Genomic DNA, 21,444 nt, shown 5'->3' with positions numbered 1-21,444 from the left:
ACAAGTTGTTAGCTCATCGCCTAATAGGAGAATTCCAAGTTTGTAAGCTTAGCCCTTAGTCGCCTTTTACGGCATCCGTGGGAACGAGGTGGAGTGGTCCTATTTTTTTTTATTGGTGCTGGGAACCACACGGTACGGCATCGAGGGTAAATAAGTTGTTTATCTCGTTGATGGCCTTGCCGTGGAAGAGCCCAGGGTCTGCCTTTGACCACAATCGAGGAGATTGTAATTTGTTTATCTCGTTGGAGATAGTAGGAGTTGGAGGTCCCCGGTTCAAGTCCCGGCCGAGGCATGATGAGAAATGAACTTTTTCCGATTGGCCTGAGTCTTGGATGTTAATCTATGTAAGTATTTATTATAAAATATGGTATCGTCGAGTTAGTATCTCGTAACACAAGTCTCGGACTTACTTCGAGGCTAACTCAATCAGTGTGATTTGTGCCGTATATATTTATTTTTATTTTTTTATAGTTGCGTTGAACAGTACCTACGCCTATACCTATCCCTTGTAGAGAAGTCAGGGCCAACAGTCTTGTAAAAAATCAAAAGACTGACAGGCCACTGTCAGCTGTCTGGCTCAATGATAGAATTGAGATTCTTTATTCATTATCGTCTTGGATTTCACGGGTCTATACACCCCGAATTTTTGAGAGGCTTGCGTGGGAATATAGATATTTTTCATTGTTCTCTGAGCGAGTTTACAAGAACTACGATATTTGTTCTATGTTATAATTGTTAATATTGTGTAAGAATTTAATGTATAAGGTGCTTTGTCTATCGCATTGGTTTTTATGACTGTAATGATAGGATAAGTTTTGATGAAATAAATAAATACACGTAGGGGTCCATTGAAGAAGTTGATGTTATGTTTTTTTTTTTTAAATAGATTCTTTATCATTATATATTATTCATTTTGTTTCCAGCGTGGAACTCTTCAGCCGCACGTGCGACGAAGCACTGGACTGGATGGCGGAGAAGGAGCAGCAGCTGGCGGCCAACGCCGAGCCTGCTGCTGACCTGCGCACCGTCCGCGCCCTGCAGCGGCGGCACGCGCAGCTCGAGAGGGAGCTGGAGCCGCTCAAGGAGAAAGTTAACACCGTCTCGTTGCTGGCTGACTCGTGAGTTATATATGTCTATACTGTATGATGTTGTGAAGCTGAAGAGTTTGTTTGTTTGTTTGTTTGAACGCGGTAATCTCAGGAAGTACTAGTTCGAATTGAATTTTTTTTTTGTGTTGAATAGACCATTTATCGAGGCTTTAGGCTATATGACATTACGCTGCAACTATTAGGAGCGAAGAAATAATTGAATATGTGAAAAAAAAAACGGGGAAAATTATTCATCCCTGAGAGCTTCAATGATGCCTGCCCAAATAACTATACCACGCGGATAAAGTCGCGGGCACAGCTAGTTAGTATATAATATACATACACATAATCTCGTCTAAATCCCTTGCGGGGTAGAAATAGCCAACAGACTTGGAAAGACTAATAGGCCATGTTCAGATGTATGGTTTAATGATAGAATTGAGATTCCTAAAAAAAGTATCGCAAGTTTATAAGCCTTTATATCCCTTACTCGCCTTTTACGACATCCATGGGAAAGACATGATGTGGTTCTTTCGTGAAGTACCGGAAATCAAACGGTAAATTTTGTAGCGAAAAAAGCGCATAACAATTTTAGTTAATCAAATATTGCCATATTGAATGTACATTTTGATTTGAGATAAATTAATTTTCCTGTCACTATATATGAATGTCAATTCTATCAATAAGCCAAATTGCTGAACGTGGCCTATCAGTATATTCAAGACTATTGGCTCTGTCTACCCCGCAAGGGATATAAACGTGATTATATGTATGTATTTATGTTTTTTTTTGTAAAAAAATTTAACTTTATATCTATATACATGTTGTTGCATGCAGCATTTTGGCGTGGTATGAAGTACACAGGTATATACGACCGTTTGGTTCAAACTATGGCGAATTTTAATGACATTGTTTATTCAAATCTAATTAAAAAATAATAATAAATACTCTTGTGGTGAGGGAAAACATATTGAGGAAACCACCACATTCAGGCAACTGGATGTGTAAACATGATTAATCCAATACGGGTCAGGTTTACATGAAAAGGTTGCGGAGGTCAGACGGGAGTAGCTTTCTGTAAAAACCTGACTCGCCCAATCCAGGATCCATGGTCAAAGGCACACCGCGAGCTCCTCTCCAGAGTGCTGAGGATGCAACCGGGACTAAAACCAGGTGGAAGGAGTATAACAAAAGCTTCACCTTTTTCCTCGTCATGGTGCGTCTTCCAATCTCGCTTTGCGGTCCTTCGCGGCTGCCACGAGACTGAAATAAATTATAAACTGTTATTTGAACAGGTGCCTTGTGGTTCCCGGCACCAATACAAAAAATAATAGGACCACTCCATCTCTTTCCCGTGGATGTCGTAAAAGGCGACTAAGGGATAGGCTTACAAATTTGGGATTTTTTTCAAGGCAATGGGCTAGCAACCTGTCACTATTTGAATCTCAATTCTATCATAAAGCCAAATAGCTGAATGTGGCCATTCAGTCTTTTCAAGACTGTTGGCTCTGTCCACCCCGCAAGGGATATAGACGTGGCCGTATGTATGTATGTTGAACAGGAGGGAGTAATAAAATCTGTTTTATTCTACCAACAGCGTAAAATCTCAATATCCAAGCGAGCGGGCGAACGTCGAGGGTAGGCAGAAGGAGATCCATCAGATGTGGCAGAGGTGTCAGGCCCAGGCGGCGGAGAGGAGGCAGCGGCTGGAGAGCGCCGTGGGACACCAGGTCTTCGGCAACGGCAGTCAGCAACTACGTGACTGGCTGCAGGTGAGATGGGTGACCGGTCACTTCAGCTATAGTGTATACACGGTGTCTGGTGAATCGCGTTACATATTATTTAGGGACATATTAAATACTAGAGGCCGCCCGCGACTTCGTCCGCATGGTAACCCTATCAATCCCGCTGAAACTCCGGGATAAAAAGTAGCCTATATGTAATTCTGGGTCTTCAGCTACCTACATACCAAATTTCATCGTAATCGGTTCTGTAGTATTTGCGTGAAAGAGTAACAAACATTCATACTGACATCCTGACATACTCACAAACTTTTTTAGTAGGATTTATATTAATTTTGAATTTTGACATACAAACTTACTTTCGCATTTATTATATTAGTAGGATTTATATTAATTTTGAATTTGACAGAGCGTCCAGAGTCAGCTAGGTCAAGAGGCGACTGCCAAGGATGTAGCCACGGCGGAGTCTCTGCACAAGCAGCATCAGGAACTGAGGGACGACATGAAGGCCCATGATGACGAGTAAGATTGTCAAAATGTTGTTACGAGTATCTTCTGTTTGTTTGTTCGGAAGGCTGTATCTTCTAGAGGAGTCTGTGGTTCGCTATGGACTGGATTGACATAAATATAGACATGTCTATATCCCTTGCTGGGTAGACAGAGCCAATAGTCTTGAAAAGACTGAATGGCCACGTTCAGCTATTTGGCTTTATGACAGAATCGAGATTCCAATACTGACAGGGTTGCCAGCTCATCGCCTAAAAAAGGGAATTAATGTTAATTAATTTGTAATTCTTGCAGGTTCAAAGAAGTGATAGCCCTCGGGAAGCAGTTGCTGGCCCACAATCCTTCGTTGACAGACGTCGCTGAGAGGATCAAGGTCTTGCAGGAGGAGAAGGCTGCCGTCGAGAAAGGTATCTGTTTGTATTTTTGTATAAATAAATAAAATGGTCGATGGTCGAATCGGTGTAAGGTCGAAATGCGTGAGGCGTATAAAGGCACAGGTTCAAATCCCACCTCGGCCATGTACCAATGACTATTTTCAAAGTTATGTACATACATACATACATACATATGGTCACGTCTATATCGCTTGCGGGGTAGACAGAGCCAACAGTCTTGAAAAGACTGAATGGCCACGTTCAGCTATTTGGCAAATAAAGTTATGTACATTAGTTTGAATACTAACCGATGCTCTTACGGTGTGGGAAAACATCGCGAGGAAAACTGGACGTTCAGGTAACAAGATGTGTAACCATGATCAATCCAATACGGGTCAGGTTTACTTGCAAAGGTTGCGGAGGTCAGACGGGAGTAGCTTCGTGTAAAAACCTGACTCGCCCAATCCAGGATCCATGGTTATAGGCATGCCCCGGGCTCCTAACCAGAGTGATGAGGATGCAACCGGGACTAAAGCCAGGAGAAAGATCGTAGTCCACTCCTGCAGCCCAGGGTCTCATGCTGGAGACACAGCGTCTGATCATGAAGCCCTCCTGCAAAGGTTGCGGAGGTCAGACGGGAGTCGCTTCGTGTCAAAACCTGACTCGCCCAATCCAGGATCCACGGTCAAAGGCATACCCGGGCTCCTCTCCAGAGTGGTGAGGATGCAACCGGGACTAAAGCCAGGAGGAAGATTGCTATTTCTCTAGAAGAATTCCTCCATTCTGCGTTCATGTCCGGTTTGCGTTCTTTATTGTCTTTGCTCATATTTTTCGTTTCATCGTTTTCGTGGAGATTTCCAGTCAAAGAAGTACCCTATGTCAATTGTCTCTATGCCGAATATTATCGAAATCGGTGCGGTAACTTTTGAGTTTATTCGTTACAAACTGAAATAAGTACATGTAGTATGATTTTGTTCAGCACATTTTTTAATGTTCCGTGAATCCATGGATATACCTATTTAATGTCTAGTGTGCGGCGAGTGTTGCCACATTAGTTTATTTTTAACCGTTTTCAAAAAAAGGTGGTTCTCAGTTTGACTTGTATGCATGTATTTATTTATGTATGAAAATATGAAAAAATGAAAAATGAAAATATTTTATTAGTTTAACAAAGTGGTACAGTTTAACAAGTATTTGTGACCTTCTATTAAGTGAGAATGTATGTGTTTCTATATTATGTACGAGTATGTATTTATGCATGTATGTTTGTCCGCGATTATCTCGTGCTTCGCTGAACCGATTTCAATGCGGTTTTTATTAAAGTGTCTGTTAAACGTTGGAGCACGTTTAGGAAGGTTTAACCGACTTCAAAAAAGAAGGATATCGATTGAAGGCAGTTCTCTTTATACGGAATTTATATTTCTTTCCACAGCATGGCAAGAAAAAGATGCTTACTTGAAGCAACTAGTGCAACTTCAGACCTTCAACCGTGAGGCGGATCAAATAGACGCGTCCAGCGGCGCGCACGAGGCTTATCTGGAGTATAAACATTGTGGGGTGAGTACTGGGGGTCATGACCTTCCTGACTTTAGCTATATATAGGTCAAGGACAAAGTGGTTAAGCAGCTAGCTCAGCCTTAGACCATGACGCGGATGAGACAGACGAATGAGGCGCATCTGGAGTGTGATCATTGTGTGGTGAGTAATGGAGGTCATGACCTTCCTAACTTCAGCTATATATAGGTCAAGGACAAAGTGGTTAAGCAGCTAGCTCAGCCTGAGACATTGAATCGCAACGCGGACCAGACAGACGAACGCAGCGCATCTGGAGTATGAACATTAAGTGGTGAGTAATGGAGGTCATGACCTTCCTAGCTTCAGCTATTAAAATCAGAGATTAGTTGGAGCTGGCTACTGATTTCCTCAACTTCAGACCTTCAACCGTGAAGCGGATCAAATAGACGCGTCCAGCGGCGCGCACGAGGCTTATCTGGAGTATAAACATTGTGGGGTGAGTACTGGGGGTCATGACCTTCCTGACTTTACCAACTTCTTCTTATAGACGTGATTATATGTATGTATGTGTCGAAATTTAACACGTTTATATACCACTAGAGGCCGCCCGCGACTTCGTCCGCATGGAAACGCAATCTTGCGGGAACTCCGGGACAAAAAGTAGCCTATATGTTATTCTGGGTCCTTAGCTACCTACATACCAAATTTCATCGTAATCGGCTCATTAGTTTTTGCGTGAAAGAATAACAAACATCCATACTGACATCCTGACATACAAACTTTCGCATTTATAATATTAGTAGGATAAAAAGATATAAACAAACAGAGACTCGTGTCGTGACTTACAGTTTTATTGAATACTAGAGGCCGCCCGCGACTTCGTCCGCTTTAAAACTCTATCATAACGTAACAATCAATCCCGCGGGAACTCCGGAATAAAAAGTAGCCTATGTGTTATTCTGGGTCTTCAGCTACCTACATATCAAATTTCATCATAATCGGTTCAATAGTTTTTGCGTGAAAGAGTAACAAACATACATACTGACATCCTGACATACGCACAAACTTTCGCATTTATAATATTAGTAGGATAAATTATTATTATTTGTCTTTGAATTTCAGGAGTATAACGGGTGCATTTATAATACTACTAGTAGGATATGTTAATTTGTTTTTCCTTTCCTCTCCGTCCAGTCCTCAGTGGACGAGGTGGAAGCCCTGCTGAAGAGGCACGAGGAGCTTTGAATTTCAGGAGTATAACTGGTGCATTTATAATACTACTAGTAGGATATGTTAATTTGTTTTCCTTTTCTCCTCCGTCCAGTCCTCAGTGGATGAGGTGGAAGCCCTGCTGAAGAGGCACGAGGAGCTTTGAATTTCAGGAGTATAACTGGTGCATTTATAATACTACTAGTAGGATAATGTTAATTTGTTTTCCCTTTCTCCTCCGTCCAGTCCTTAGTGGACGAGGTGGAAGCCCTGCTGAAGAGGCACGAGGAGCTTTGAATTTCAGGAGTATAACGGGTGCATTTATAATACTACTAGTAGGATAATGTTAAATTTGTTTTCCTTTTCTCCTCCGTCCAGTCCTCAGTGGACGAGGTGGAAGCCCTGCTGAAGAGGCACGAGGAGCTTTGAATTTCAGGAGTATAACGGGTGCATTTATAATACTACTAGTAGGATAATGTTAAATTTGTTTTCCTTTTCCCTCCGTCCAGTCCTCAGTGGACGAGGTGGAAGCCCTGCTGAAGAGGCACGAGGAGCTGGAGGCGCGGCTGGCGGCGCAGGACGAGCGGCTGGCCGGCTTCCGGCAGCGGGCCGCCGCGCTCGAGGGCATTCCGCACTACGCCGCCAAACAGTGAGTGTCTTCCAAATGATAATAATAATAATAAATTCTTTATTTCAGATTTTGCAATCCATAGTGTTAGTAACAATTTAACTTACTGGCTGTGTTAGTATAAATCAATATTAATAAGAAAATAATAAAAATAAAACATTAATAATTTGGCTACAATGTGTCGGGCCCGTAATGCATCGGTTCACCCAAGTTTTCATAATGGGTGAATCATACCTCCCACAAATGGTTTTCAGGATAGCATTCGTACTGGCCCGCACTCGCTTAAGCATTGAGGCTGATCTCTTTCTCAAAATAGCATAGAAATCATCGGTATGTGCCTGAGCGAACATATCCGAATGATACATACATACATACATTCGTATGTAATCCTATGAAAGTCACCTTTGTACTAGAATACATACATACATATGGTCACGTCTATATCCCTTGTGGGGTAGACAGAGCCAACAGCCTTGAAAAGACTGATAGGCCACGCTCAGCTATTTATTTGGCTTAATGATAGAATTGAGATTCATATAGTGACAGGTTGCTAGCCCATCGCCTAAAAAAAGAATCCCAAGTTTGTAAGCCCATCCCTTAGTCGCCTTTTACGTATATTACGTATATTTATTTATTTTATTTACACAGCATCGCCGCTCGTCGCGCCGCCGTGCTGTCTCGCCGCGACGGCGTAAGGAAGGCGGCCGCTGACAGGAGACGAGACTTGCTGGCCAGCCTGGCTCATCATCAGGTTCGTATGCCATGAAATTCTATTAATTATAAGTATAGATACTTATATTATATAGCTGAAGAGTTTGTTTGTTTGATCGAACTAATCTCAGGAACATATTATAAAGCTGAAGAGTTTGTTTGTTTGTTTGAACGCGCTAATCTCAGGGTCCGAATTGAAAAGTTCTTTTGCGTTGACTAGAACATTTATCGAGGAAGGCTTTAGGCTATATAACATCACGCTGCAACTATAAGGAGCGAAGAAATAATGGAGAATGTGAAAAATAAAACGGGGATTCATCCTTGAGGGATTCAATGATGCCCATAATAATATTATTGTGCCGTGTGAGTGGATCCCGTGAGATGGAGTGTGGACCATTCTTTTTTTATTGTTGCCGGGAACCACACGGCACTAATTAATCATTGTAAATTAGTAATTATGCAAATTGTAGTATAAATACAACATTTATGTGAATAGAACATTTTTGTGAAGAGCAAATAAACGTTATTTATTATTATTATTTATTAAATAATGTGTAATTGTAGTATTGTATACTAGAGGCCGCCCGCGACTTCGCCCGCGTGGAATCATTCCCGCGGGGACTCCGGGATAAAAAGTAGCCTATATGTTATTCTGGGTCTTCAGCTACTTCCATACCAAATTTCATCGTAATCCGTGTAGTAGGTTTTGCGTGAAAGAGTTACAAACATCCATACTGACATCCTGACATACTCACAAACTTTCGCATTTATAGTATTAGTAGGATTGTATAATGTATAAAATTTTGTGTACATAAACAAATAAATAATAAATTTATTTATTCGTTGACAGTTCATAGCGGCCACGGAAGAGTTAGAGGCGTGGATCGAAGACAAGACGAGGACAGCGAAGGACCAGAGCTACAGGTATTTATGAAATGCGAGAAAAATTGGGAGCGCATTACGAATTTAAAGTTTTTGAAGTGCAAATTTCTTTGGCGTGGCATTGTGCACTATTTTGTGATGAGTAGAACGTGTGCCGTGTGGTTCCCGGCATCAAATAGAACAAAAGAATATTAATTACCACTCCATCTCTTTCCTATGGATGTCGTTAAAGGCGACTAAGGGATAGACTATAAACTTGGGATTCTTTTTTACGGGACACACTAAGATGGTCCGGTCCGTCCGGTAAAATGCTGTAGTGTTGTTTGTTCCGCCGCTTCTTCTACACATTACTAGCCATCCCATCCTAAAAGAAGAATTCCCAAGTTTATTAATCAATGCCTTAGTCGCCTTTTACGACATCCATGGGAAAGAAATGGAGTGGTCCTATTCTTTTTTTTATTTTTTTATTTGGTGCCGGGAACCACACGGCAAATAATTATAGTTATTGTTTTCAATAACAGAGGTTTTTATTTATTGTTTTCATTGAGAGTTTTTACAGTTAGACGTTTTATTTTTACATTTCCGATCAGGCTTACAAACTTTAATTTATTATTCCTTTTCGTTACAAACAGGGATTTGGCTAACTTGGAACGGAAGCTGCAGAAACACGAAGCATTCGAAAGGGAACTGCAGGCCAATGAGAAACAGCTGCGCAGTGTTGAGAGTGTAAGTTTGTTTGTATTTATTTATTTTTTACCTGACTTTATTTATTTATTTATTTATTTACATACATACATATAGTCAAGTCCATATCCCTTACGGCGTAGACAGAGCCAATAGTCTCGAAAATACTGAATAGCCACGTTCAGCTGCTCGGCTTTATGATGGAATTGAGATCCAAATAGTGACAGGTTGCTAGCCCATCGCCTAAAAAAGGATCGCAATTTTATAAGCCTATCCCTTAGTCGCCTTTTACGATATCCATGGGAAAGAGACGGAGTGGTCCTATTCTTTTTTGTATTGGTGCCGGGAACCACACGGCACCAATATTTTCGGTTCTTAATTATTTATTTATGTACACAAAATATATAATTAAGGACGTCCTGGTAAAGGGTCAGGTCAAAAGTACCCGAAACCGCCGAGCTTGCATGAAGCGGTAGCAGCGGTAGTGCGCTTGTCTGTAACAGAGTTCGAATTCGTGCTAGGATTTGGCTAGGAGGTCCCGGGTTCGAATCCCGGCCAGGGCATGATGAGAAACGAACTTTCTCTGATTGGCCTGGGTCTTAGATGTTTATCTATATAAGTATTTAATATAGTATCGTTGAGTTAGTATCTCGTAGTTACGAACTTACTACGAGGCTGACTCAATCTGTGTAATTCGTCCTGTATATATTTTATTTCATTTTTTTTTACCGTAACATATTATGTACCCAATATTTATTATTTAATTTTTTTTTATGCCGTAACATATTATGTACCCTATATTTATAACGAGTACTGTTTGTTTGTTTGTTTGTTTGTTTGTAATATCTTTATTGCATAGAAAGTTTACACAGTAACAAGAAAATAGTAAGTGCATAGTTATAAAAGAAACATATCACTTGCAATGTTTATTGATCAGATGTGTTTGTTGATCAGATCGGAGCCTCCCTCCAGCAATCGGACCCGGGGCGCGCTAATGAAGTGTCGGAGAGGCTGAGCGCGTTACACGGCGCTTGGGAGGCGCTGGTGGCGTCCTCTCGCGACAAGGGCAGCAAGCTAAGGCAGGCGGCGCTGCAGAGGAAGCACAGGAGGTAACCAGCTGCTGGTGATGAGACGCTGTGTCTCCAGCATCAGACCCTGAGCTGCTACTGGACTACACACTACTGGTTGCATCCTCATGCCGTGTGGTTCCCGGCACCAGTGCGAAAAAGAATAGGACCACTCCATCTCTTTCACATGGATGTCGTAAAAGGCGACTAAGGGATAGGCTTACAAACTTGGGATTCTTTTTTAGGCGATGGGCTAGCAACCTGTCACTATTTGAATCTCAATCCTATCTTAAAGCCAAAAAGCTGAACGTGGCCATTCAGTCTTTTCAAGACTGTTGGCTCTGTCTACCCCGCAAGGGATAAAGATGTGACCATATATATGTATGTATGTATGCATCCTCATCACTCTGGAGAGGAGCCCGGGGTATGCCTTTGACCATGGATCCTGGATTGGGTGAGTCAGGTTTTTACACGAAGCGACTGCCGTCTGACCTCCGCAACCTTTGCAGGTGAACTCATATTGGATCGATCATGGTAATATATATTCAGTTGCCCGAATGCAGGATTTTCTTCAATAACCTCAACTTCACAGTTATTCAAACTAAGAACAGAAATGTGGACGAGAGAATACATTGTCGAGCAATTCTCGATTGCATGGTCATAATTAAAGTGTTTTAAATCTTGAGAAACATACGACGTTATACATCTCTACTAATACTATAAAGCTGATGAGTTTGTTTGCTTGAACGAGCTAATCTCAGGAACTACTGGTTCGAATTGAAATTTTTTTTTTGCGTTGAATAGACCATTTATCGAGAAAGGCTTTAGGCTATATAACATCATGCTTCAATTGTTAGGAGCGAAGAAATAATGGAAAATGTGAAAAAAAAAACGGGGAAAATTATTCATCCGTGAGGGCTTCAATGATGCCCAAAATAACTATTCCACGCGGACGAAATCGCGGGCACAGCTAGTTTTCGGTAAAATATATGATCTGATTGACATATTGAATATTTTCACTAATTAAATAAATAAATAAATTTAATAAATAATGTCGTAAGATGCGACTAAGGGATATGCTTACAAACTTGGGATTCTTTTTAAGGCGATGGGCTAGCAACCTGTCACTATTTGAATCTCAATTTTCTAACATTAAGCCAAATAGCTGAACGTGGCCATTAAGTCTTTTCAAGACTGTTGGCTCTGTCTACCCCGCAAGGGATATAGACGTGACCATATGTATGTATGTATGCATCTTCATCACTCTGGTTAGGAGCCCGGGGTATGCTTATAACTATGGATCCTGAATTGGGTGAGTCAGGTTTTTACACGAAGCGACCCCCGTCTTACCTCCGCTGGCACAGCTAGTTTTCGATAAAATATATGATTTGATTGACATAATATTGAATAATTTACAGGGGCATTGAGGACGAGAAGGCTCGCTTGGCTGAGATAGAGCGCGCGCTGAAGAGCGAGGAGGTCGGCGCCGACCTCCGCAGCTGTCGGCGCCTGCTGACTCAGCATCAGGTATGAAACATTCAGACTCGTATTCGCTTTGGAACTGTTTGAATTCACGCGAACTGTTCTAAATTTAAATCGGGATTTTTTTGTCGACGGATTAATTTTTTTTTTTGCGATTATTTGTTCTTTTTAGGTTGATACCTGTAACTACATATAGAGAGAGACAATCCATAAAATATATATATATATATTTTATTGCCAATTTTAAAAAGATTTATGTACAGAGTGTACTGAATTTTGATTTAAGTTCAAATCAAACTACAATTAATTAAGAGGTTCCTGTGCCAAGCTCAAGCCAGATGTTTTTACCATTAAGGTTAAATATCGACTCTATTCATAAGTGTACCCCAAATGGCGCCGTTTTACTAAACTTTTATTTGCAATTTCTATGAGATGAGATGGATATCTATTGAATTTAAACTTCACCTAAGCCGGCCTTATTTCTCAACCTTTTCTGTACAGTTCTTGTTATTATTAATAAGTTACATTTTTTTCTTCAATTCAACATACACATAGACGGATCCAACAGTCTTGGAAGACTGAATGGCCACTTTCAGCTGTTAGGCTTAATGATAGAATTGAGATTCAAATAGTGACAGGTTTCTAGCCCAACGCCTAAAAAAATCACAAGTTTATAAGCCTATCCCTAAGTCGATGGAGTGGTCCTATTCTGTTTTGTACTGGTGCCGGGAACCACACGGCACTTCTTCAATTCAATTCCATCATTAAGCCAAACAGCTGATCGTGGCCTTTTAGAGACTGTTGTCTCTGTCTACCCGGTAAAGGATATAGACATGATTATATGTATGTATATATTTTTTCACCCAGGCATTGGAACAAGAATTAGCAGCATGCACCCAAAGAGCATCCTCGCTCCACAACCAAGGGGCAGAACTGGTGTCAAGCGGTCACTTCGACTCGGAATGTATTGAGAAGGAGTCGGCCGCTCTGCTGGAGGCCACGCAGGCTCTACTCCCTGCTAACAACCAGAGGAGAGCCAAGCTGGAGGCTAGCTTGAGGTGAGCAGGTTCAAGGTTGGAGCACACCAAGAACAGGCCTGAGTCAGGGCCATTTTGAAAGCGGATCAAGTCGCCAAGGGACTCTTCAAAGCCACGCAGGCTCTTCTCCCTGCTAACAGCCAGAGGAGGGCCAAATTGGAAGTAAGCTTGAGGTGAGCAGGTTCAAGGTTGGAGCACACCAAGAACAGTCCTGAATCAGGGCCAGCTTGAAAGCGGATAAATTCGCTTTGGCGTTTGGTGTGCTCGGGCCTTTAGTTCTACCTCTTGTTAAGTGGTCTCTTCGACTCGGAATGTATTGATGAGGAGTCAGCTGTCTTCCTGGAAGCCACGCAGGCTCCACTCCCTGCTAATAGTTAGAGGAGGGCCAAGCTGGAGGCTAGCTTGAGGTGAGCAGGTTCAAGGCTGGAGCACCCAAGAACAGGCCTGAATCAGGGAGAGTTTGAAAGTGGATCAAGTCGCCAAGGGACTCTTCAAAGTCGTCGTAACTGTTGCGCGGCTCCAGAGCTGTTCCAGCGCGGGCGTCCGTTTCAATTTGATGTGCCGAGTTCGAAGGGTTTCTTGTATTACAACTTCGTGCGGGACCGCTTTCAATCTGTGTTGTTTCTATCAATTTAATTTATTTTAGATTAAGTATTAAATGCATTACTATAAGTTTGGAAATACTCCTTTCTCGCGCGAAAAATTGATATTCCGCGGCAGATGTGGGTGTAAATCGGATCGCGGGTTATGCAGCTCAGAGGTTAAGAACATTACTACATACATACATATGGTCACGTCTATATCCCTTGCGGGGTAGACACAGCCAACAGTCTTGGAAAGACTGATCACGGCCACGTTTAGCTGTTCGGCTTAATGATAGAATTGAGATGCAAATAGTGACAGGTTGCTAGCCACAGCATCGCCTAAAAAAGAATCCCAAGTTTGTAAGCCCATCCCTTAGTCGCCTTTTACGACATCCATGGGAAAGAGACGGAGTGGTCCTATTATTTTTTTGGTATTGGTACCGGGAACCACACGGCATTCTTCTTGTTCATTCTTCATTACTGAAGATAGTGTTGTGAAAGGCTTTATAGAGCTGTTTCCAGACTGTTCTGTCGTCTGGCTTTTCTCAGGGCAGTGGCTGTAGTAAGTCCCGTTAATTGTTTCACTCACTTGGTCAGACCAACGGACGGAGGAAGGAGATATGCCCCGCGGTATTTCACCGTATATTTTCCACTCTACACTATTTCGCACTCTGTGGCTCAGCGGTAGTACGCTTGTCTGTGACACCGGAGGTCCCGGGTTCGAATCCCGGTCAAGGCATGATGAGAAAAGATCTTTTTCTGATTGTCCTGGGTCTTGGATGTTTATCTATATAAGTATTTATTATAAAATATAGTATCGTTGAGTTAGTATCTCGTAACACAAGTTTCGAACTTACTTCGAGGCTAACTCAATCAGTGTAATTTGTCCCGTATATATATTATATATATATACTCTTTCTCATTCCAGATTACACAAATTCGCGGCGGAAGTCGCCGGCGAGCTGGACTGGCTGGCTGAGCGACGAGCGGCCGCCAATTCTGACGCGGCACCCGCTGACCTCCACGCGGCCCAGTCCGCGGTCAAGAAGCACAGCAAGCTGAAGGCTGAGCTGTTGGGTAGAAGACCTCATATAGAGAAGGTGCTGCAGCAGGGAAGGGAGCTGGCTGAGGAGAATCAGCCTAACAAGGAGAAGGTATGGTTTTAAACGTTTCTAAGTCTAAGATTTGGTAGATTCATGATCACACATACTCTTGACGTTTTTGAGAAGTGGCTGGAGAAAAGAGAGTGGAAAAAAGGGAGCGATGGTTCCGGCTCGATCGCCACAAGAGGTAGATTAATAAATAAATAATTTAAATTAATTAATAAATAAATAAAAATAAATAAATAAATAAATAGATCTTCCGCCAGATTAGGTGTTTGGGGAACCGCGGCTACGACGATGTTGTGTCGAAGGTTGTATATATGCTCCAGTCCGTGAAATCTTTGCTTGCGCGATTTAGCTTTTTCGCTGTTTTTGACAGATATCTTCGCGTGATTTTGTTTTTGTGACTTGGAGCGTACAGATGTCGCCACAAACACATTTCGCAGTAGATGGCGCTAGTGAGCTATGAGTCAATGAATGACTTATTAACTAACTAAACTGGTTAGATGTGGCTCTTAGTGAAATTCACATGGGTTAATAGATCCGTTATGTTTTAAAGTGCATTCTGCTCTTTAAAAGAGACTTAGCCTCACGCCACGTTCAGCTATTTGGCTTAATGATAGAATTAAGATTCAAATATTGACAGGTTGCTAACCCGTCGCCTAAAAAAGAATCCCAAGTTTGTAAGCCTATCCCTTAGTCGCCTTTTACGCCAAACAGCTGTAAACAAGTTGCCTAATGAACTTAGAACAAGTATGAGCATAAATGTATTTAAGAAAAAACTTACGACTACACATCGCGACCATTACCATATAATTAACTAGCGACCCGCCCCGGCTTCGCACGGGTGCAAATAAATATTAATAAATGTTATTATACATAAAAACCTTCCTCTTGAATCACTCTACCTGTTACAAAAAACCGCATCAAAATCCGTTGCGTAATTTTAAAGATTCAAGCATACAGACAAACAGACTAAAACAGCGACTTTGTTCTATACTATGTAGTGATTTGTGATTTGTAAATATTTTTTGATGTACCCTACTCATCACATTTCAAGTGTATTGTAAATTCTTAACGAGAATAAAGTTCTTCAAACCTGAAACCTAACTTGTTTTTTTGATAGATCCAAGCCCTCTGCTCGGAACTGGAGGAGTCGTACTCGGCGGTGTCGTCGGCGGCGGAGGCCCGCGGCGGCCGGCTGGAGGCTCTGCTGCGCGGCCAGCAATTCCTGCACGACGCCCTGGAGGTGGACTCCTGGCTGGCGGACAAGGCGGCAGCGCTGGGCAGCGCCGATGTCGGCCACGACAGGCACAGGGCCACTCAGCTGTTGACGAGGCATAAGGTTATTTGTGTGAATGGCTTTATATATGTACATACATACATACATATAAATCACGCCTCTTACCCGGAGGGGTAGGCAGAGACTACCTCTTTCCACTTGCCACGATCTCTGCATACTTCCTTCGCTTCATCCACATTCATAACTCTCTTCATGCAAGCTCGGCGGTTTCGGGTACTTTTGACCAAAGAATCCAAAGTTTAAAAGCATATCCCTTAGTCGCCTTTTACGACATTCATGGCAAAGAGATGGAGTGGTCCTATTATTTTGTACGCCGGGAACCACACGGTTCCACTACATTTTTTTTTAAAATATATTTTAATGTTAACCTTTAATAGAATCAAGACTACCATAAATCTATCAATAATTTACTATATTGTAACCATATTCTAGGAATAAATGATTATACATACATAAAATCACGCCTCTTTCCCGGCGATGAATATGATCATAAATATATAATATGATATATAAATGATTATGATTACGATTTATTCCTTGCAGGCCGTAGAACTGGAACTGGACACATACGCGGCCATTGTCTCGGAAATGGGTCACGTGGCGTCCAACATGGCGTCCGGGGGGCACCCGGAGGGGGCGGCGCTGCTGGAGCGCCACGCGCTGCTGGCCGACAGCCTCGCGCGGCTGCGGCGGCTGGCCGCGGGCAGGCAGCACGCGCTGCTGGAGAGCGTGTGCAGGTAACGTGGTCAGGGAGGTCAGGGTGGTCAGGGGAGTCGCAACATTCCAGCGGGCGAATATACGGGATGTGAAGCTAGTTAAGAACTGTATTGGATTTATTTTTGTCAGGGTGGTCAGGGTCAGACTCTACGGTAAATACGGTGGGCGAACATACGGATATGAAGCTAGTTAAGAACTGAATTGGATTCATTTTTGAACTATCGTACTAAGTATCACTTGAAGACCTTCTGAAGTATTTTTAATTCTTATTATCACTCGAAGACGATAAATGAGCCGATTTTCTATATTCGTCCATAACATAACATATGATCACGTGTATATCCATTGCGGGGTAGACAGAGCCAACAGTCATCAAGTTCACGTTCAGCTGTTTGGCTTAACGATAGAATTGAGATTTTAATTGTAACAGGGAATCCTAAGTTTATAAGCCTAGTAAACTATAAAGAAATTATTCGTGAAACACCATTACGAATACATAAAAAAAACAAGAATATGTACAAGTGAGATGGTGTTCCCTTAAAGGGTAGCCCCTCAGCGTAATGCCGCCTATCCCTTAGTCGCCATTTACGACATCCACGTTAAAGATACGGAGTGGTACCATTCCAAACACACACCGACATATGTACATACATAAATACATAAAATCACACCTCTTTCCCGGAGGGGTAGGCAGAGACTACCTCTTTCCTTCGACATATATGTAATGGCATTGTGGCGACATCTCTACGCCACTCGTCACAACATCAAATCACACAACAACTGTCAATCATCGCGAAGAAATTGCTCAACGCTCAACCAATAGCAGCGAAGAATCTAAATCACAATTTCAAAGATTTCATGGATTGGAGCATAAATACAATCTCCGACACAATATCGTCTGTCGCGCGGTTCCCCAGGCATAACACCTAGCCTGGCGGTGGATCTTCCCTTTGGTGGCGGTCGAGCCGAATCATCACTCCCGCTACAACATAATCCTACTACTATTATAAAGGCGAAAGTTTGTATGGATGTTTGTTACTCTTTCACGCAAAAACTACTGAACCGATTACCATGAAATTTGGCATGTAGGTAGCTGAAGACCCAGAATAACACATAGGCTACTTTTTATCCCAGAGTTCCCGCGGGATTGATAGGGTTTTCATGCGGACGAAGTCGCGGGCGGCCTCTAGTAACATAATAACACCTCATTTACAGACACGAGTATCTGGCGGAGAGCGCTGAACTGGAGGGCTGGATCAAAGAGCAGTACGCGGCCGCGTCCAGCGAGGATTATGGACAGGACTACGAGCATTTGCTGGTGAGTCTTAAAAAAAAAAAAACATATATTTACTAGCTGTCCCGGCAAACGTTGTTTTGCCATATAAATAATTTCATACATACATACATATAATCACGTCTATATCCCTCGCGGGGTAGACAGAGCCTACAGTATTGTAAGGACTGATAGGCCACGTTCAGCTATTTGGCTTTAAGATAGGATTGAGATTCAAATAGTGACAGGTTGCTGATGGGCTAGCAACCTGTCACTATCTACTGCCTAAAAGAAGAATCCCAAGTTTATAAGCCTACCCCTTAGTCGGCTTTTACGACATCCATGGGAAAGAGATAGAGTGGTCCTCTTCTTTTTTGTATTGGTGCCGGGAACCACACGGCACATAAATAATTTCGATTGAAAAATAAAATGTTAAAGGTCGACAACCCTTATCTTATGCAAAAATAGATCTTGGCTGATTCCCAGACCTACGCAATATGCTTACAAAATTTCATGAGAATCGGTCAAGCCGTTTCGGAAGAGTACGGGAACGAACATTGTGGCACGAGAATTTTATCTCTTAAATACCTACAATACAACCATACATTGGTTAGTTGTAACACAAAAGATAAAATCCCGACTTAAATTGTCGTAATATCATCAGTTTGAATAAAACTTGAACCTGTTCTACCTGGCTTTAGTCCCGGTTGAATCTTCACCACTCTCATACTTACCATAACGCCTGTTTCCAATTGGGGTAGGCAGAGACTATGGATTGATTGATTAAAAGTTCCCTAAACGTGTGAACTTATCATACACTAGCTGTGCCCGCGACCAGAGTTCACTCTGACTGTTGTTCTAATCTACACTTCTCATCATAAAAATAATATAAAAACAAATGGCATTGTCTTCCAGATCTTACGCTCCAAATTCGAAGAGCTCCGGTCTCGCGTGGAAAGCGGAGCGGAGCGATTCAATCAGTGCGAGGAGTTGGCGAAGAAGTTACTGGCTTCCGACAGCCCTTACATCGCTGATATTGAGAAGAGACAAGAGGCTTTGGGGTGAGTCATGTTCTTTTTTGGCCTTATGCTACGTACGGTACGTCACCTCTCAGGATATCAAACGGGAATAGTGAGCTGAAAACAAGCAGAGATGAGAGGAACTTTACTGAACGTACCACATAAAGGTTGGCTAAATATTGACGGTGCGCCACATTTGTGCAAATTTCAATAGAATAGAATAGGTTTATTTTGAAAATTGGATACAAGGTATCACTTATTGACGTCACATCACTTAAATCTAATTATAGCTACTACCGCTTCCAAAGCGCTTAAATATTATTATCGATGACATTAAACCATTTTGGGTCGTGAAAATTATGCCAAGAGAAATTTATTTTATATAAACAATTTTATAAAGACAATTGTCATAAATTCCAGCGCCTCCTGGCAACGCCTTGTGGACCAGATATCAGGCCGAGCATCCCGTCTCCACGCGGCCGGGGAAATCCACCGATTCCACCGTGACGTGGCCGAACTGCTGGCGCGAGCTGCTGACAAGAGGCAGCTGCTGGATGCCGCTCCACCTAGAGACCTGGCTTCAGCTGCTGCGGCCTTGAGGCATCACGACAACTTGGACAACGAGCTGTTGGCTATAGACGCTCAAGTTCAGGTATTAAAGTCAAAGTCTCTTTGGAGTTCCAGTAAAATTCAGGTTGAGTTGCTGAGAAAAGACAGCTGTTGGGCGAGAATTGAGGTGTTTCGTACAATTACCTAACTAAACAATGTTTTGATAGATAACGAAACCTAGTAACTAATAACGTTTTCTAGGTTTCATAAGAAGAATTGGTAAACATTTCTTGTCATTTGTCAGTTTTGTCTTTGATTATTTGTCAAAGAAATCTTCTTATATTCTCGAATGTTATCTTTAACTTATACTTGGATTACTCCCCCAGGTCCTCCAAGAAGAAGGCGCACGCCTCCAGAAATTGTACCCAGGGGGCAACGTCCAGCAGATAGATCTCCAGCAGCGTGCGCTGGCAGACGCCTGGGCCGGGCTCCGCGCCGCCGCACAGCAAAGGAGGCAGCTGCTGCAGCAACACCTGGAGCTGCACCAGTTCCTCACACAGGTGAGTGTATCCTGCGACAACGTCCAGCAGATAGGAGCCGGACTCGGCACTGAAACCAAAATGGAATAAGAAATTAGCAATACTGTTATGCCAGTTTCCACTAGCTATTCCTAAATTTTAAGTCTTACCTAAGCAGCATTTTGGATGTCAATTAGTACAAATTCGTGTTCACCACTGCTTAAGAGTCACCTTACAACTTAGGTGAGCCCTTAATCTCTGTTTTGAACCTGAACCTGTTGAATATAAAATTAAATTAGCAATTGTGGTAACATTTCTGGCGACATCTCTACGCCACAAGTCACAACAGCCAATCACGCGACGCTATCAGCCAATAACAGCGATAATGCTAAATCGCGATATTAAAGTTTCTACGGATTGGAGCATATAAACAAACTTCGACACATCGTCTGTCGTGCGGTTCCCAAGGCATCACACCTGCCTGGCGGAAGATCTTCCCTTTGTGGCGGTCGAGCTTGAATCATGGCTCCTGCTACACATTCTATGATCACTACCATATCAAGTATAGCATCTATAGTTTAAACAAATATCAGCTTATTTTAATTTAACTTCTTCCCCACCAGGTGCGAGACCTGATGACCTGGTCTCAGTCTCTCCGAGCGTCGATGTCTCACGCCGGGGTGGCTCGCGACGCGGCCGCGGCCCAAGCTGCGCGTGCGCAACATTCCGCCATACGAGCGGAAATCGACGCCAGGGATGAGAACTTCCGGAGTGCGTTGCAGAGGGGTGATAGTCTGAGGGCCGCTGATCATCCTAATAAAGATGTAAGTTAAATATTTAAACTGAAATTAAAAATTTTTTTCATTATTATGAGACATTTCAATATCACTTAATAATTGTTATGTCTTTTAGTTTCACAACATTGGTTGACGTCAAATTAATTAATAAAAACTAAGTTTACTGCCGCTTCCAAAGCGTTACTGCAGAAGAAACGCTAACAAACTGCACTGCAACATTTTCTTCTATAGATAAATTGAAGTATGTTATTGGCAGCGGCACTCTATAAATATTGTACATACATTCATATGGTCACGTCTTTATTCCTTGCGAGGTAGATAGAGCGCGGAAATTACTAAACTATCATCAACGTGTTTGCGAAATTGTTCTTCATCTTATTATTACATTTATATTTCTATCCCAACAGGAGATAAAAGAGAAATGCGAAGCCCTAGTTGAGGAGCACGGTCGTCTCCAGCGCGCCTGGGCAGCCCGCCTGGTCTCCCTGGACCAGCTGATTGACCTGCACTGCTTCCTGCGGGACGCTGCGCAGTTGCACGAGTTGTGCGCTGCGCAGGAGGCTGCTCTGAGTAAGTTTTTGGTTATTTAAATTATTCATAGTTGTTTTGTATCTTTACTGGTCGGTTGACGATGTTAAAGATCAATATATTTTCT

The 21,444-nt window shown here is 42.4% G+C and overlaps 1 protein-coding gene across 4 annotated transcripts in view; it reads left to right on the top strand.

Annotated features, from left to right (window-relative positions):
- The window catches only part of LOC106138957 (spectrin beta chain, non-erythrocytic 5), an 81,731-nt gene that overhangs the window by 18,829 nt on the left and 41,458 nt on the right, over positions 1-21,444 (top strand). For all 4 annotated transcript variants that reach the window (XM_060953274.1, XM_060953273.1, XM_060953276.1 and 1 more), the window contains 21 exons: positions 924-1,118; positions 2,686-2,860; positions 3,240-3,352; positions 3,632-3,744; positions 5,144-5,268; positions 6,945-7,084; positions 7,712-7,814; positions 8,625-8,698; positions 9,289-9,382; positions 10,295-10,449; positions 11,826-11,934; positions 12,757-12,947; positions 14,439-14,664; positions 15,740-15,958; positions 16,460-16,653; positions 17,849-17,951; positions 18,822-18,967; positions 19,346-19,577; positions 19,861-20,034; positions 20,616-20,816; positions 21,197-21,359. In XM_060953274.1, the coding sequence (XP_060809257.1) occupies positions 924-1,118; positions 2,686-2,860; positions 3,240-3,352; positions 3,632-3,744; positions 5,144-5,268; positions 6,945-7,084; positions 7,712-7,814; positions 8,625-8,698; positions 9,289-9,382; positions 10,295-10,449; positions 11,826-11,934; positions 12,757-12,947; positions 14,439-14,664; positions 15,740-15,958; positions 16,460-16,653; positions 17,849-17,951; positions 18,822-18,967; positions 19,346-19,577; positions 19,861-20,034; positions 20,616-20,816; positions 21,197-21,359 (3,245 nt within the window). The remainder of the gene's footprint in view (positions 1-923; positions 1,119-2,685; positions 2,861-3,239; positions 3,353-3,631; positions 3,745-5,143; positions 5,269-6,944; positions 7,085-7,711; positions 7,815-8,624; positions 8,699-9,288; positions 9,383-10,294; positions 10,450-11,825; positions 11,935-12,756; positions 12,948-14,438; positions 14,665-15,739; positions 15,959-16,459; positions 16,654-17,848; positions 17,952-18,821; positions 18,968-19,345; positions 19,578-19,860; positions 20,035-20,615; positions 20,817-21,196; positions 21,360-21,444) is intronic.

The sequence above is a fragment of the Amyelois transitella genome, chromosome 31, assembly GCF_032362555.1.
Source record: "Amyelois transitella isolate CPQ chromosome 31, ilAmyTran1.1, whole genome shotgun sequence".
In the NCBI taxonomy this organism is placed as follows: Eukaryota; Metazoa; Arthropoda; class Insecta; order Lepidoptera; family Pyralidae; genus Amyelois; species Amyelois transitella.
Note: the sequence above shows the minus strand (reverse complement) of the source record. Positions and strands in the feature narration are given on the sequence as shown.